The 15,384-nt window shown below is 43.7% G+C and overlaps 1 protein-coding gene across 1 annotated transcript in view; it reads right to left on the bottom strand.

Moving 5' to 3' along the window:
* Window positions 1–1,343: 1,343 nt before the first annotated feature.
* Window positions 1,344–15,384, bottom strand: part of Cntnap2 (contactin associated protein-like 2) — a 1,232,273-nt gene continuing 1,218,232 nt past the window's right edge. The window contains exons 24-25 of the mRNA XM_013021595.1: window positions 4,174–4,254; window positions 1,344–1,610 (exon numbers count right to left, since the gene is read on the bottom strand). Coding sequence (XP_012877049.1) covers window positions 1,411–1,610; window positions 4,174–4,254 — 281 coding nt within the window. The 3' untranslated portion in view covers window positions 1,344–1,410. The remainder of the gene's footprint in view (window positions 1,611–4,173; window positions 4,255–15,384) is intronic.

Raw genomic sequence — 15,384 nt, 5'->3', positions numbered from 1 at the left:
ATTATACATGGAAATCATTCTAGAAATAACTTTTGTGTAATATCAAGAAAATTACTTTTTGGATACTTTGAGAGAAGGCATTTTTCTCAGCTCATTTACACGTTCTCTCTTTTGTTCCCCCAATCAAACCAAGGAGTTATTTGTTGAAGTAAGTTGGCCAAAGTGCCTGATGCAGTTAAGAGGTGAGGTGAATAGAAACAAGCAACCAGCAATGAGCAAGTTAGGGAGCGACTTGACATTCAAAGAGAAGAGCTCTGAACAATGGTTGTGTCTCTGTTTCGGATAGAATCATAGGCCGTGTAGTTGACTTAGACTATGGCAGTGTTTCCCACGTGATTTTTAGAGTACCAGCAATAATAACTTGGCTTTATTGTATCCTGTCTGGTAGGATTCATATCCCAGGGTGGAAAAACTCGAGATTTAAAGCAAAATAAGAACAACTAAATTTATGCATCCACTAGGAAGGGTCCATAGTTTTGCCACAAATATAGAAGAAGCAGAGCAAACACACCATACATACGGCCCCTCTGGGGTGCAAGTATCCGCAAATCATCCAATATGTCGCACGCAAAACAGGAAATCTTTTGTGGCGGTTGGTTGCCACTGTAATATAGCAGATAATTACTGATACTGAGTAGATCTAAGTCTACATACGTGTGATAGTAGTATTGTGTAGGACTCCATGAGCAAAAGACAACCAATAGCCCCAATCTACGCTACTTTCCCTGGCACTTTACGACTCCTCTGAACATAGGCTTTGTGGAGATGGGACGGGGGTGGAACCCATTCTTCCTTCAGCTGCTGATACCAGGCAGGAGGTCTCTGAGAGCAGACAGAATAGATTCTCTTTGCCTTTCTTTCCTTTTCCAGTTGGCAGGACACCAAAAGAAATAGTGGAGGAACACAAACTAGTAGCTACGACAGCCCATTAAATATGCAAAAGGCAGAGAATGTTGGAGCTCATAGAGAGAGATGTACATCAATTTTGTTTTTCCTCAAGAAAAAAAAATACCCACATTCTAAGGGCTCTTAAAAATGTAGAAAACTTGCCCTGTTATCACGGGTTTTTTTGTTTTGTGGTTTTTTTTTTTTTTTTGGGAACACCTCTAAACACGCACAAAATAAGACAGATATTACCTACAAATTTCAACCATCGCTTAAACTCTAAAAGCTTTTTTTGTGTTTTGGATCATTTTTGTTTTCCTGGGGAAGGGGAAACTCAGCTATAAAGAAATATTAAAAAGTGTTTCTTTTTTTTTTTTTTTAGTGGTGATCAGTCTCAAGAATATATATATATATATATATATGTTTGTTGTTGCTTGCCTTCCCCAGCTTGTGCTGCTACGGTCGGGTCGTGTGCTCAGGGCTAACAAAGCGGGGTGCTCTCCTCCCTCCCCCCCCAGCCCCCTCTCAGATGAGCCATTCCTTCTTGCTCTCGTCGATGGTCTCTGTGAAGTTGGGGTCGTTGTTCATGATGGCGGCGTCGGCGCTCTCGGCCGACTCGGCGCCTTTGGCCTCGTTGGTGTGGTAGGTGCCCTTGTGGCGGAACATGTACCGGATGAGGAAGACCAGCGTGCAGAGGATGGTGAAGATCACCACGGCGATGACCCCTGGGGGAGCAGGAGGGGGACCAGAGGTTAAACGCGCCTTGTGCCGCAGCTCCCCACCCCCCGCCAGTCACCCCCCCCCCGGCCTGGAGGGGGGACCAGGGATGACACCCCTGAAGAAGGACCGTTTTTATACCTTTTCTACTTTTCTGACTGGCAGCACTTTCGGGACCACCACTGGGTGGGGGGAGTGGGGGTCACCAAGGACCACAGGATGGGGGATGGTGTGTCTCTGAGCTAGGGGCAGAGCCCGGGGAGAACCCCAATAATCTACACACATCTCCTGATCAGTCACCCAGTGTCTGGATGGGTTGGGATGCCAGAAGGCCTGGGAAAGGGCACGAACGCAGAGGAATTTCCCGTCAAACACCAGGAGAGAGGAGATCGCTGACTAGCCCAGGCTCTGAATATAGAGACCCCGAAGAGACAGACTTAGATAAAGGCTATTCAAAATTTGCCCCTCATAAACTTCCAGCCAAAAAAAAGAGAGTAAATTTATCATACTTAGAGAAAGAATTTATACCCAGAATATAAACAGAGCTCCAACAATCCAATAGCAATAAACCGCACTAGTCTTTAGGAAGAGAAAGAAAATCCAGGTGCCGGTGGCTCAGCACCTGTAATCCTAGTTACACCGAGAATCCAGGTTCAAAGCCAGACCAGGTAGACAAATCTGAGAGATTACTCTTTATTTTTTTTTCCAATTGACCATCAAAAAGCTGGAAGTGGAGGTGTGGGAGAGTACCAGCCTTGAGTTCAAAAGCCAAGCAAAGGGTATGAGGACCAGAGTTCAAGCTTCAGTACTGAGACAAAAAGAAAAAAAGATAAGATTTAAGCAGATGTACGTATAGCAATAAGCACACAAAAAGATGCTCGGTGTTTAGAGCGATCAGATAATTTCAGATTGAAAGCACAGGGATTCTGCTAGTCACTCACAAGGCTGGCTAATTAAGAAGACTGACATTAATGGGTAAGATTGTGGAGCAACCTGACCTCTCAGATATTGACCGTGAGACTGCAAAATGGATCAATCATTTTGAAAAACTGCCTGGCAATTTCTTACAAAGTTAAATATCCACTTTGGATAATATGTAGTGATTGTACTTCTAGGAATTACCAAAGAGAAATTAAATCTTATGTGCATATGGACCTGTGTGAGAACATTTATAGCAGCTTTATCCATAATAGCCCACATCTGGAAACAAACCAAGACTCTCTCAGCAAGTAAGTAGAGAAAACAAATTATTCAATGTACTACAACTTGGTAAGAAAAGTAAGTGGATTATTGGCAAGTTTATTCATATAAAACTTTCAAAGTGTTATGTTTCCTGAACAAAGGAAAAAACAACAGATAATACACTAACTCTGGTTATGAAATTCTGTGTGTGTGTGTGTGTACCAGTAGGTACCAGTACTGGGGCTTGAATTTAGGGACTCGTGTTCTCACTTAGCGTCTTTTTGATCAAGGCTGGAGCTCTACCACGTGAGCCATACTTCCACTTCAACTGTGAGCCACTGGTGCCCAGCACAAATTTATTTAATTTAATTAATTTATTTTGTCAGTCATCTTTATTTTGTCAGGGTCTTGAACTCTGGGCCTGGGCGCTGTCTCTGAGCTCTTCAGCTCAAGGCGAGCACTCTACCACTTGAGCTACAGCACCACTTTTGGTGTTCTGAGTAGTTTATTGGAGATAAGAGTCTCACAGCCTTTCCTGCCCAGGCTGGCTTTGAACCTCAATCCTCAGATCTCAGCCTCCTAAGCAGCTAGGATGACAGGTGTGAGCCACTGGCACCTGGCTACATATTTATTTTTATAAAATTTAAAAAAATTAGAAGACTAGAGACCATGATGAAATTATAGCTGAACTTGGCATACTGTATTATATAAGCACCTTCTGAATATATTTAAATTTTGTAGCCTTATATATTTCTGACAGGTGTCAACTTTGTTTCTGTGGGTAGAAAAGCATGGCAGCAAAGCCATGCAGAATGGCGGCCTTGAAAACCCTCCCTATGTTTACAGTGTTAGCTCTTTGCATGAAGACAGGGAACATGCGATTGGAACCAGCCAGAAAGGGCAGGGAGAGAAGTAAATGCTGGGTTACCGGGCTTTCAGTACGGATCTGAACACAGGAGATGGCACAGGAATATCAGCTAGTCTGCACCCCTCCATGGTGAGGAGGAAAGACTGAAATACTTGAGGCGATCTAGCCTTTTAATTTTCTGATCACTTTTATTGAGATCTGTGAAACCAGACTGGCAAATGTCCCTCCCACGGTGAGAGGGTAGAGTGATGAGAAAGAAACCCCCTGCTCTTCGGTCTCCACTGCCTGCGTGCACATTCACTTTGTGTGGCTCACCACCGTCATTCTGCATTCCACCAATCAGCCATAAAAAGCAGTCAGGTCACTATACATAGTTTCTCCACAATCTCAGGCCACATTTAAATGGCAAGTGGATAACACAAAAGTCTATTTTCCCCTCCTCTAGACTATTTGATTGGAAACCATCACCTTCCGTAGGTACGTGGCAGCCCCACCAAAAGTCTGTTCTGTGCCTTGCTCACCTCCAATGATGGCTGAGTTTCTGTTGACTCCATTTCTTATAGCTTGGCCTTGTCCTGGGTTATAGGGAAAATCAGCACTGGCTGTAGAGAAAGAAACAAAGGGTCAAGTGTAAGAGTCAAGAACAGCGTCACTCCCAAATACAGCACTAGGATACCTGTGTCTTCACGCAACTCGTGGACAGTTTTTTGTTTTTTGTTTTTTTTTGGTTGGTCATAGGGCTTGAACTCTGGGCCTGAGCGCTGTCCCTCAGCTCTTCAGCTCAAGGCAAGTGCTCTACCACTTGAACCACAGCACCACTTCCGGTTTTCTGGCTGGCTTTGAACAGCAATCCTCAGATCTCAGCCTCCTGAGTAGCTAGGATTACAGGCGAGAGCCACCAGTGCCTGGCTTCGTGGATAGTTCTTATTCTCCCAGATGAACCTCTATTTCATAGGCACCCATTGTGCTATTTCCCACAGCTCTCCATCCTTGCGAAAGGCTTAGGTAAACACTATGGTGACTTGGGGGCATATTAGAATCTTAGAATCCTGGATGTCCCATTTATACCAACAAGCAGACTAACTTATAGAGTACAACCATCCCTTGGAATGAGGGAGAGATTCATCCCAGGAAACCCAGGTACATGGAGGCTCCGGTTCCTGGTGGCTTGTATACACATCAAGTGCCTGCATTCTCTGGTATACTTGAATCTCTAGATTACTTGGAATGACAACCACAAGTGAATGTTACGTTCTACAGTATTCTTTGGATCCATTGGTATTTTGAGATAGGGTCTCATTATGTATCCTATGCTGGTTTGAGACTTGCTTCAGAACTTTTTATATTCTCCCAATTCTTAGCTGGTGAAGGCTAAGGAGACCTTTGATATTGTTCATTCATTTGAATGGGTCCAATCTCAAATCTAGATAGCTAGAGAAATAAAGAAATGCACATAGTTATCTACCTTCCATCGGTGCTCTCTCCCTTTCCCCCTCTGGATTGTGTAGGCTAGACAGCACAATGGATGCCGAAGAATCCAAATGTCAGCCCGGAAGGCAGACATGTTTCATTTCTAGGCTTGTATTTTCAGTTGGTCACGAAACTTATCCTAGGTGAATAAAACTGACTTACATCAAAATAGATAATCAAACACTTCCTTTCTTCTTTAAACTCAAGGCTCTTCAAAGGAGTATTATTTAGTCAATGTGATCTATTCATCCACACACACATTCACGAAACCTTTTTTGTCCAAGACCAGGACTTGAATTTGGTACCTGATGCTTTTACTCACTGGCTGGCATTTTACCACCTGAGCCATGCCTCCAACCCCTCATTCACTAAATGGTTACAGAATATCTACTATTTGCCAGAGTCCATTCTAAATAGGCACTGTGAGCAACAATTAAGCAGAAATATTGTATTAATGAGGATTTTCCTGCCCTGCCACCCAGTGTGGTCTGCTTTCAGTTTATTTTGGGTCGGGCCTCTGGGAGGGAAAGTCCTGTGAGAAGAGAGAGGAACTTTATTTCATCCATAATGAGTTTGAGGTGCTTATAGGACATATTTAACATTTGGATACTTTGCAAGTGGCTCCCGTTTCTCATTTCCTTTTTATTTATTTTTTATTTTTTTGTCAGTTGTGGGGACTGAACTCTGGGCCTGGGCGCTGTCCCTCAGCTCTTTAGCTCAAGGCTAGCACTCTACCACTTGAGCCACAGTACCACTTTTGGCTTTTTCTGCTTATGTGGTACTGAGGAATCGAACCCAGGGCCTTATGTATGTGAGGCAAGCACTCTACCACGGAGCCACCTTACCAGCCCTTTTAAAAGACATAGGATCCTCTTGACCTTCTGCACACAATATGACCTTTCAAAATAGGTGAAGTGTAACGACAAAGATTGCAGTGTCGTCCTGGGATGCTGGTGTGTGATTCCCTGTGACATGTTGCCTGCCTGCCTTGGTGAACGTGAAGGGTGGAACATTGGAGGGTTTCTCTGTGGCCCAGTTCTCCCTTGTGGTAGTGTATTGGTGTTAACTACCAAACTACAGCAAAAAAGAACAAACATGCAGATGCTTGAAGATATGGCTGGCTTTCCCTCAATTTCTTTGATGTTACTGATCCAAAAGATGACAGAAGATTTGGAAATAGTAGAAGTGATTCCAGGAAAATGACAAGAGCTACAGGAGAGCATTTCAAAAATACCCCAGGATTACCTCGGGTAGAAATGAGGCCTCCTGGCCTGGGGACAAAGGGCTTCTGCAGACAGAACCTCACCTGTGGCTTCTTCTCTTGGAGTCAATTCTCCAAGTCAGTATTCTGGCTCTAATGGCTTCCAGATACTGCAAATCAACAGATCTTTGCCTATCTAGATGATGCCCTCTGCCCAGACATCTGGTTTACCTTTTCTCTCATATCTCACCTCTTCCTTGAAAGTATGGTCATGGTTCGATGGCCAGCCCTCTTTTTCTTTCTAACGGCTCCAATCTTAATTCTTCTCTCTTCTACGTGGTAGCCATCCTCTAAAAGTCAGGGGCCGTCTTAATTATGTGCCTCTTTCCAATGAGTAATTGTGTCGTGGTAAGGGCAAAATGAATGAATATTCATTGACTGGTAAAATTCAAATCAGCGGCTTGGGCAGACATGTATGTAGCCTCTTCCCTAGGATTTTTCATGATGGAAATATAATTTTAAAAGTCAGCTGCCTCCTCTCAACTAAAACCTTAAAGCAAGATAGCATTCTTATTCTTGACAACAAAAGAAATAAATGTATCAGTTAGATATGAAAGGTTCACTTCAGTTGTTGTTAGAAAATAATTAGTGGGAACCCCGCTAGTTGAAACACAAGTACTCATGAAATTCAAAAGCAGAATTATTTTTTAACAAGTGTCTCCTTTTTTTCATGGCTTTATTTGTAACTTAAGCCTGGCTGTCTTAATGCATGTGAATTCTCACCCCCTTGGGCAAAGCTATTTCATTCTTGCAGTCAGAGTGATTGCTATTTTGATGGATAGAGTCCGCTGTGATGGTCCTTTCTCCTGGGTACCAACATCCTTTTGGAAATTCACATAGAGAAATACAGTGACCAAGAGAATGGTTGAGGCCTGAGGGCAAAGCCTGTTTGTGGCAGGTGGTTTTTTCCATGCTCCACCCCTCCCAGGTTGCCGGGAGAGACAAGTGATTTTTGTGTACTGGGGAAAACATGGCAAGTACATCCAGATTTGGAGCGTTCATTCAAAACAGACTAGGAAGACATTGACAAATCTCAAGACCAAACTTGCATCATGGAAACACAAACTATATTCAATACATTTCTCTTGGAGATGGTCAAATAATCCTTAGAAGATGATATAATCATCACCTCAATAGCCACCAAGCGTGGCACAATTCCAGCTCCAGTTCAGTGCCTCCCACAGTGAGAGCATTTCTGTACATTCTCCTTGCTTATGTCTTTCTGTGTGCTCTCCAGTATTATACGCATAGATGTTTCTTTATTTTATTCTTTCCCTTCCTTCCTTCCTTCCTCTCTCTCTCTCTTCTTTCTTTCTTTCTCTTTTTTGTCTGTCGTGGGGCTTGGACTTGGCCTGGGCGCTGTCCCTCAACTCTTCAGCTCAAGGCTAGAGCTCTACCACTTGAGCCACAGCACCACTTCTGGCCTTTTCTGTTTATGTGGTGCTGAGGAATTGAACCCAGGGCCTCATGCATGTGAAGCAAGCGCTCTACCTCTGAGCCACCTTCCCAGCCCACTCATAGATATTTCTTACCTTCTTCCCCTCCCCTCCCCAACACAGGACAAACAGAAGCCATATTTGGAGAATTGATGGTGAGAGGACCCCCCCCCCAGGAGTAGGCTTAGTAAACAACTTGGCAAAGGCTTCAGGGTCTCTCTAAGCCTGTAGCACCCCTTTCCCCACACAGAGGAGGCAATGAATTCATTACAGGGCCCCAAAACATCACGCTCACATCCGGTCCTGCTTCCTGTTGTCTTTGTCCTTCATAGGAGAAGCAAAGTGACACGCTCACAGCTGGTGCACTGCACCCTCCCCTCCCCGCCCCCCTCCACAGTTCCATTTTCATTCAAAACCAAACTAAAACAGAAGTAACAACCCCACATACTGTGTTAGAGAAAGCCTAGCAGAAGTGATTCCTTATAATTACACAGATTGAGTAGAGTGATTAAAGATGAGGAACTGGACACTTGTTTCCTCTCCAAATAGTAGAAAGGACAGCTGGAAAGGTGTTAGGAAAGCAAGCTGATGGCCTAGATAGCTCCTCCTGCATCTGGGTGGGGTGGGGGCTGAGTGTCATGTGCTTTCTCAGCAGCCTAGACAACCAGGAACCAGGTCTGCAACAAAGACCCACCCCTCCCCAAGTTGTTTCCATGTATTGCATGTTAGCACTCTAACTTTCTGGACTGCATGCAACTAGTCACCGCTAGATGACTGGTGTTCTCACAGGTCAGACTCTCTAAGGCCCAGTTGGAATCTGAAGTTCTAGGCCTGTAACAACATTTCAAGGCTAAATCGAGCAAGGGGCAGAATAGGTTGAAAACTCAAGAATTCAAATCAAAAGAAATTTGAATATTGAAACAATAACATTCTATTCTTGGAAAATGGCTTGTAAGTCAGTTTCTAGCACTTGAGAGCCTACTTTGAACTTTATTAATTAATCACATTCTATAAGTACAATCAAAACTTCTACTCGGACAATAATGTTTCAGAGGCCAATTAGCACTGCTCTTGGTGTGGTGATGGTGTTTTTGTAATGGTCACAGTCTCTGCCATTTTGGCCCATTAGGGTCTGTCTGTAGCTATCTGCATAAAGTTCTTAAAAGTAAATTAACATGACATTCCTGTTTCTAGAACAATCTGTTCAGGAAGTCATCATAGCCAATCCCATAAGCCACTGACTACTATGGCCCTCTGTGAACCTTGTGAGGTTAACAGTTCATCTCATTTTGGAAGAACAAGGATTTGTTTGAGGTGATGTGATCAGGAAGTGGTAGAGCCTGGGTTTGAACTTGGATGTTGATTCCAGAAACCCTCATACTTAGCAGAACTGTCTCTGATTCTAGGACTTGATAGACACTGGCTCTGTGAATTGATCAGTAATAAAGCATGGTCTTAAGGCTAGCAACCGGAAGCGAATTGTCTTCTCTGAGCTTGATGAGCTATCTGCAGAGGTGGATACATTGTTTTTTTTTTTAAAATTTTCACATTTTGATTAATTTTTTTTTAATTTTTGAGAAGGTCTGCTGGACATGCCACTCAAAACCAACTCAGGTTGGTTTTGAACTCGTGATCTTCTTGTCTCTACCTCATGAATTCTGGAATTACGGGCACATCTGGTTGATAAAAGTGTTTTTTTGTTACACAGAGAGAGTCAAAGTTCATGTATTAGAACTGGCTAAGTGAAAAAATTCTTTCATTGCCCACAAGTAATAGAAAATATGACCATCTTAAACTTCTGCCTGTATTGATCGTTCATGAAAAGTATTTTGCTTTTTCTTTTTGTTTTTATTTCTGACAAAGAAATTTTCCACATGATGGCAGTGTTGGTTGAGCAATGTGGCAACTCAGAAGTAATACCGTAGAAAAGAAAGCTGACAGTCTGTTGGTAATAGCTACAGACAGACCCTAATGGGCCAAAATGGCAGAGACTGACCATTACAGAAACACCATCACCACACCAAGAGCAGTGCTAATTGGCCTCTGAAACATTATTGTCCGAGTAGAAGTTTTGATTGTACTTATAGAATGTGATTAATTAATAAAGTTCAAAGCAGGCTCTCAAGTGCTAGAAACTGACTTACAAGCCATTTTCCAAGAATAGAATGTCATTGTTTCAATATTCAAATTTCTTTTGATTTGAATTCTTTAGTTTTCAATTTCTTGTCTGTCTCAGTGAGTAGGTAAGGAAAAGACAGAGGAAAAGCATTTTTCTTAAAGATAAATTCAGTGGTGGTTCTTATTTACTGAGTTTTCAAATATGGAAAATTATAGGCTTAGGCTCAGAAACCAATTGCGAATAAAACAGTAAAGTGCACATAAAAAGAAATTGAGATTATCTAACATGCCCCCCCCCATGAAAGGCACTAAATGCTTCCGGTTGTCATATATCAGAAACAAAAAAAAATTAGATTGTATCTGACATCTCTGAGAGAAAATTATCTCCATGGAAACCACGGAGCTTCAGCATTGAAAGTGATAATCTGAGACACTCAACCAAACTGCTGCTATTAATTGTAATTTGATTTAAATTGCAAGGTTATTTTTGCAGCAGGGTTTGGGCTAGATGACATATAGCCATTCTGTGCTTCCTTCTTTCTTTGTTTCATTTCATTTTCCTCTCTTTTCCAACCAGAGGTTCCAGGGCAGAAAGTGGTTTTTCTCCATTCATTTGTTGTAGCCATTCCCTATTGACTGATAGGTCAGAAACAGAGATGGCTATTGACTTAGGACAAGTCTTGATGCATGAGATCAGAGTCTCAGCATCAGGGCCCGCAGAGCATGGCGTGGGGTTGACTTCTCTCACCAACATCATCCGTCTCTTTGTTGTGGGGGTTTATAATCAATATTGATGTGCACAGGAAGGCAGGAAGAAGGAGGCTCCAATTCAGAGGGGATATTAGAGATCCAGGAGTACCACTGAGACCCCTGTCCCAGGGAAAACAGAATTTCTCCTGAGGTATCTGTCCTGGATGGCATTCTGGTGACAACTCCCCTCCCTCCCCCCCAAGGTATTGTCACGGCCTGTATAAACAAGGCCTAGGGTGTTGGGATAAAAACACTGGGGTGTTCTTTAGCTCAGAGATTGTTACATCACCTCTCCAGGCCTTTTCTTCTTGAGATACCTCGTTTTCATGTGCCGTGGGGGTGGGGGTGGGGGACAAATTGATTTCTGAGTGCTTTGGTTTGGAGCTTTACAACATGCAAATCACCCAGGACCTCGTTAATATGCAGATTCTTACTGAGCAGGTCTGGGGTGGGGGCCTGGGGGTCTGCATTTCTAACCGGCTTACAAAGTGCCCCGGTACAATGCTCCTTTTGAATTGCACAAATGTTAATGGAGACCCTTGGTGGTTTCTGTCTCCAGCTGTTTCTGTGTGCCAGTGTTTTAATTTAATGTGGTGCCTGAGAGGGAATTGAAATTATTTCTTCTGAGAACCTTTCCTTCCACCCTCCTGGCCCTCTAGATGGAATCATTTGTGCTTTTAATGATCTGTATGCTAGAAAGCCTCACGGTTCCATTTCTTGAGTGCGCTCTCTCTCTCTCTCTCTCTTTGCTCTCATGAAAGGGATCATAAAAATATCACATGAATTTTGAATTATAATTTTTCAGTATTTGAAATGTGTGTGTGAAATCTATTCCTGATCGCTATGAAGAGCAGTTTAAAACATAGAGAAGGGATTTAATAAAAATTACCTTCATCACCATTGTATATCTTGCAAAGGAGCAGAATAAATAACAGAATGCATTTAAAAAATTGGATCTGCTATCACCTGGAAATCTCAGCTTCAGGAAGATGCTTTCTTCAGACCCGATGAAGACACCTTTGCTCTCTGACAGATCATGCCTTCATTTATGGGGTATTGTGTTATTGCTGCTATTTCATCAAAATAAGAACCTGATCTTAGGTTCCAGAAATCAGTAGACAGAGATTAAAAAGCAGATAGAGCAGAACCTACTGGTACCAGATGGAAGACAGCCGGCTGATTCTGACTACCATAGGGGGAGAGGAGGGAGCAAACCTAAAGTGCTTTTAAAAATGAATTCTGTACATATATGAAGTCTTTTATCAACGTCCCATTGGGTCTTTGGTTTTGAAATATTCTTTTCAGCTATATTAGTGCAAGTGAAAATTTCCAATCTGTAGACAATGTCTTTTGTTTTCCCCAAGAAATTTGACTTTGGGATCTAAAAGCTCTGTGCAAAATAGATTTCCTTTTCTTCTACCACTTGAGCCACAGTGCCACTTCCGGTTTCTGAGTGTTTTATTGGAGATAAGAGTCTCATGGACTTTTTCTGGTTTTGAACCGCAATCCTCAGATCTCAGCCTCCTGAGTAGCAAGGATTATAGGCTACAGGTGTGAGCTACTGGCACCTGGCTTCCATTTTCTTTTGAACTGTTTTCTTTTGGAATGAACTGTAGACTACAAGATAGTTGTCTTTGCTTGGTGATCGGTGGCTAAAGGGAAACAAATTATCTGTGGTCATTAAAGCTGCCAAGCAATAATCTGTTTTCGTCCCCTCCCATTCCTCCCGGGTGCTGGCTCATGTTGTTATAAAGATAGATAATGTGACAACCTTAGTACCAGACTTGTGGCCCTGTCACGGCTTTCCTCATTCATGTCAACAGTGGGGGAAAAAACAACATTTAATTGACGATAGCAGCCATTAAAAAAAAGTGGAAAAAAAGGGAGATGCATGGAAAGTATTTAGACTATATGTATACAAGTTATGTACTATCTCTGTGTGTGTGTGTGTGTGTGTATGTGTGTGTGTGTGTGTGTGTGTGCTGGTATTGGGACCTCATGTTTTCCCTTGGCTAGTGCTCTACTACTTTGAGCCACAGCTCCATTTCTGATTTTCTGGTGATTAATTGGAGTTAAGAATCTCATGGACTTTCCTGCCTGGGTTGGCTTTGAACTATAATCCTCAGATCGTAGCTTCCTGAGTAGCTAGGATTACAGGTGTGAGCCACTAGCACCTGACTTATGAGTTATGTACAATTCTAGATCTTTATATTTTATTTGACAGATGATAGAAGATGGTAAAAACAGCTCAGAGTACAGAATTGGAATTCTTTTGATGCTTAAGTTCAAAAATTTCCATTAGGAGAAAGCAAGACATGCTGGAAAGTAAGGGTGAGCAGGAAATAGGAAGTGAGGGTTATTTACAAATTGAAGTCAAGGTTACTTTTGCCTATATCCTTTCCAGCTTTTTAAAAGTGAGATGCCTTTTTTTGTTTTTTAGCTTTTCCAAAGGAGGCTTTTCAAAGCAATACATCTCATCTTTCAGGCTTAACATACCTGCACCCCACATTCACATGGATTTGAGAAAATATATACATTTATATTGTAACACAAACTAGAGTTTCAGAATTAGACTTGTGGGCGAACAGTCAACAGCCGACTGAAGAGTCGCTCCCAATAGCCCGGCGCAGCCCCCCTGCACAATCAACAAGATAGCTCAGCAGGGCCTCATTAATGGGGGGGAGCATCTCCATCGGCCTAGTGTTTCCCCAGTGTTAGGGGCCACCGAAAGGGACACCCAGGACCCCCGTTTGGCAGCAGTGAAGCTGGCATTTCCCAGCAGCGGCCTGGAGGATTTTCCTGGGAGAACTCGCGCTGGGAACCCCAGCACCATCTTGTAACATGCTGAGCCCCGCGCGGGGTGCGGTGAACACGCGTGTCCCAGAGAGATCCAGTGACATGGAAGCGCACACCTGCAGAGGCCGGGCACGAAGGCCGCTCGGGACGAGCTGGGCCCCACAGGGAAACCCTGGGTCCGAAACGAAGAAGAAGAGAAGTGCAGAGCACGCCCCGGAACCGCCCAGCTCCACCCCGCGGCCCGAACCCGGGCTGCGACCTGCTGCGGTCACCGCCTCCGCAGAGGCGTCACCATGGCAACCGACGCGTCACCATGGCAACCGACGCCACGGGGGGGGGGCGCTGCGCTCAGCCAGCCCCACGTGACAGAGACTAATGGCTGAGAGGACGGTCAGGCCCGGCCTGGGAAGGTGGGAAGGCTGGGAGCGCCCTAGGGTGGGGGGTAGAAAGAGAACCATGCCGGATTCCCACTTCAGTGAGGTTCAAAATGTACCGTTAGGGAAGCAGAGAAGGAAAGAAAGAAAGGAGAAGAAAAAAGGAAGAAAGATGGAAGCCAAATTCAAAATCAGAGAAGTCATGGGAGGGAAGACATGACAGTGCAAGAAATGCTCCCCCACCAGGAGCCTACAGTAGCGCACACCTATAATCCAAGCTGCTCAGGAGGCTGAGCTCTGAGGACTGCAGCCCGAGGCCAGCCTAGGCAGGAAAATCTGTGAGACTCTTATCTCCAGTGAACCACCGTGTGTGGCTCAGGTGGCAGAGCACTGGCTGTGAGCACAAAAGCTCAGGGGGAGGGTTAAGCTCTGAGCCCCAGGATTAGTGTGCGCACACACACACACACAAAGTTCTAAATGGAGAAAGTACAATATGCTTGGTGCTTTTGTGGGGAAGACAGAATTTGAAATATTTGCAGGAAAAGATGCCATGCGCGAAGGAGGAATCATAATTTTTCTTTTCCTTTGAATAAGTCTGCGGGGCAGTGTGGGGGTTTCCTTGTGGGAGAAAGTGACAAACAAGATGCTAAAAAAAATTAAATAGAAGAGATAAAACACATGAATCATGCAATCTTGGCATAAGGGTGAAAGAAGAGGTCTGCTCAGAAAGAAAGATGTAATTCTAAGAGCTGGAAAGATTACTCGTGTTTCTTTACGATGACTCGTAAAGAAAGCCAACTACCAGCTTGTATTTACAAAGAAAATTGAATCGATACATGCCGTTTTTAAATGTTCATCCTATCCATAACACTTTTGCACAGGAAGATGTAAAAATATTTTATCTTCAGATGGTGGAAAAGAAATCTGGAAAGTGGACAAGGACTCAAACTCCTTAAAAATCAGCTCAAAATCTGGGTGTGGTGGGTATGCTTATCATCCCAGATACTTGGGAGATCAAGATAGGAGGATCTGGATTTGAAGCTGGCCTGGACAAAATTGTGAGACCCTATCTGAAGAAAACCAAAGGACTGAGGCATGGCTCAAGTGGTCGAGTGCTTGAGGCTCTGAGTTCAAACTACAACTTTGAAAACAAAACAAAATAAATACATCCTGTAATACATAGGCGTATATATCGTACATCTATATATGTATATTTATATGAAGGCTCCTCATCTCTAGCCAGCTGGGAGCCAGGGCTCTCAGGCAAGGACTTCATTTTGAAGGAAGCTTGGTGGAACAATCAGGCCAAGCCCGGCGCCTCTCAGCCTCCACGGTCACCTGAAGGACAAACAGCAGATCCCCCTCTCTCTCCCCTCTCACTCTCCATTTTGTTTGTAGGATCTAACTTAGGGCCTTGTGAATACTGGGTAAATTCTCTCTCTCCCTCCCTCCCTCCCTCCCTCCTCCTCCTTCCTTCCTTCCTTCCCTCCCTCCCTTCCTTCCTTCCTTCCTCTCTTCCCCTCCCTC

Source organism: Dipodomys ordii, unplaced genomic scaffold, assembly GCF_000151885.1.
Source record: "Dipodomys ordii isolate 6190 unplaced genomic scaffold, Dord_2.0 Scaffold56, whole genome shotgun sequence".
In the NCBI taxonomy this organism is placed as follows: Eukaryota; Metazoa; Chordata; class Mammalia; order Rodentia; family Heteromyidae; genus Dipodomys; species Dipodomys ordii.
The sequence above is the reverse complement of the archived record's forward strand: the minus strand, read 5'-3'. Positions and strand labels throughout refer to the sequence as shown.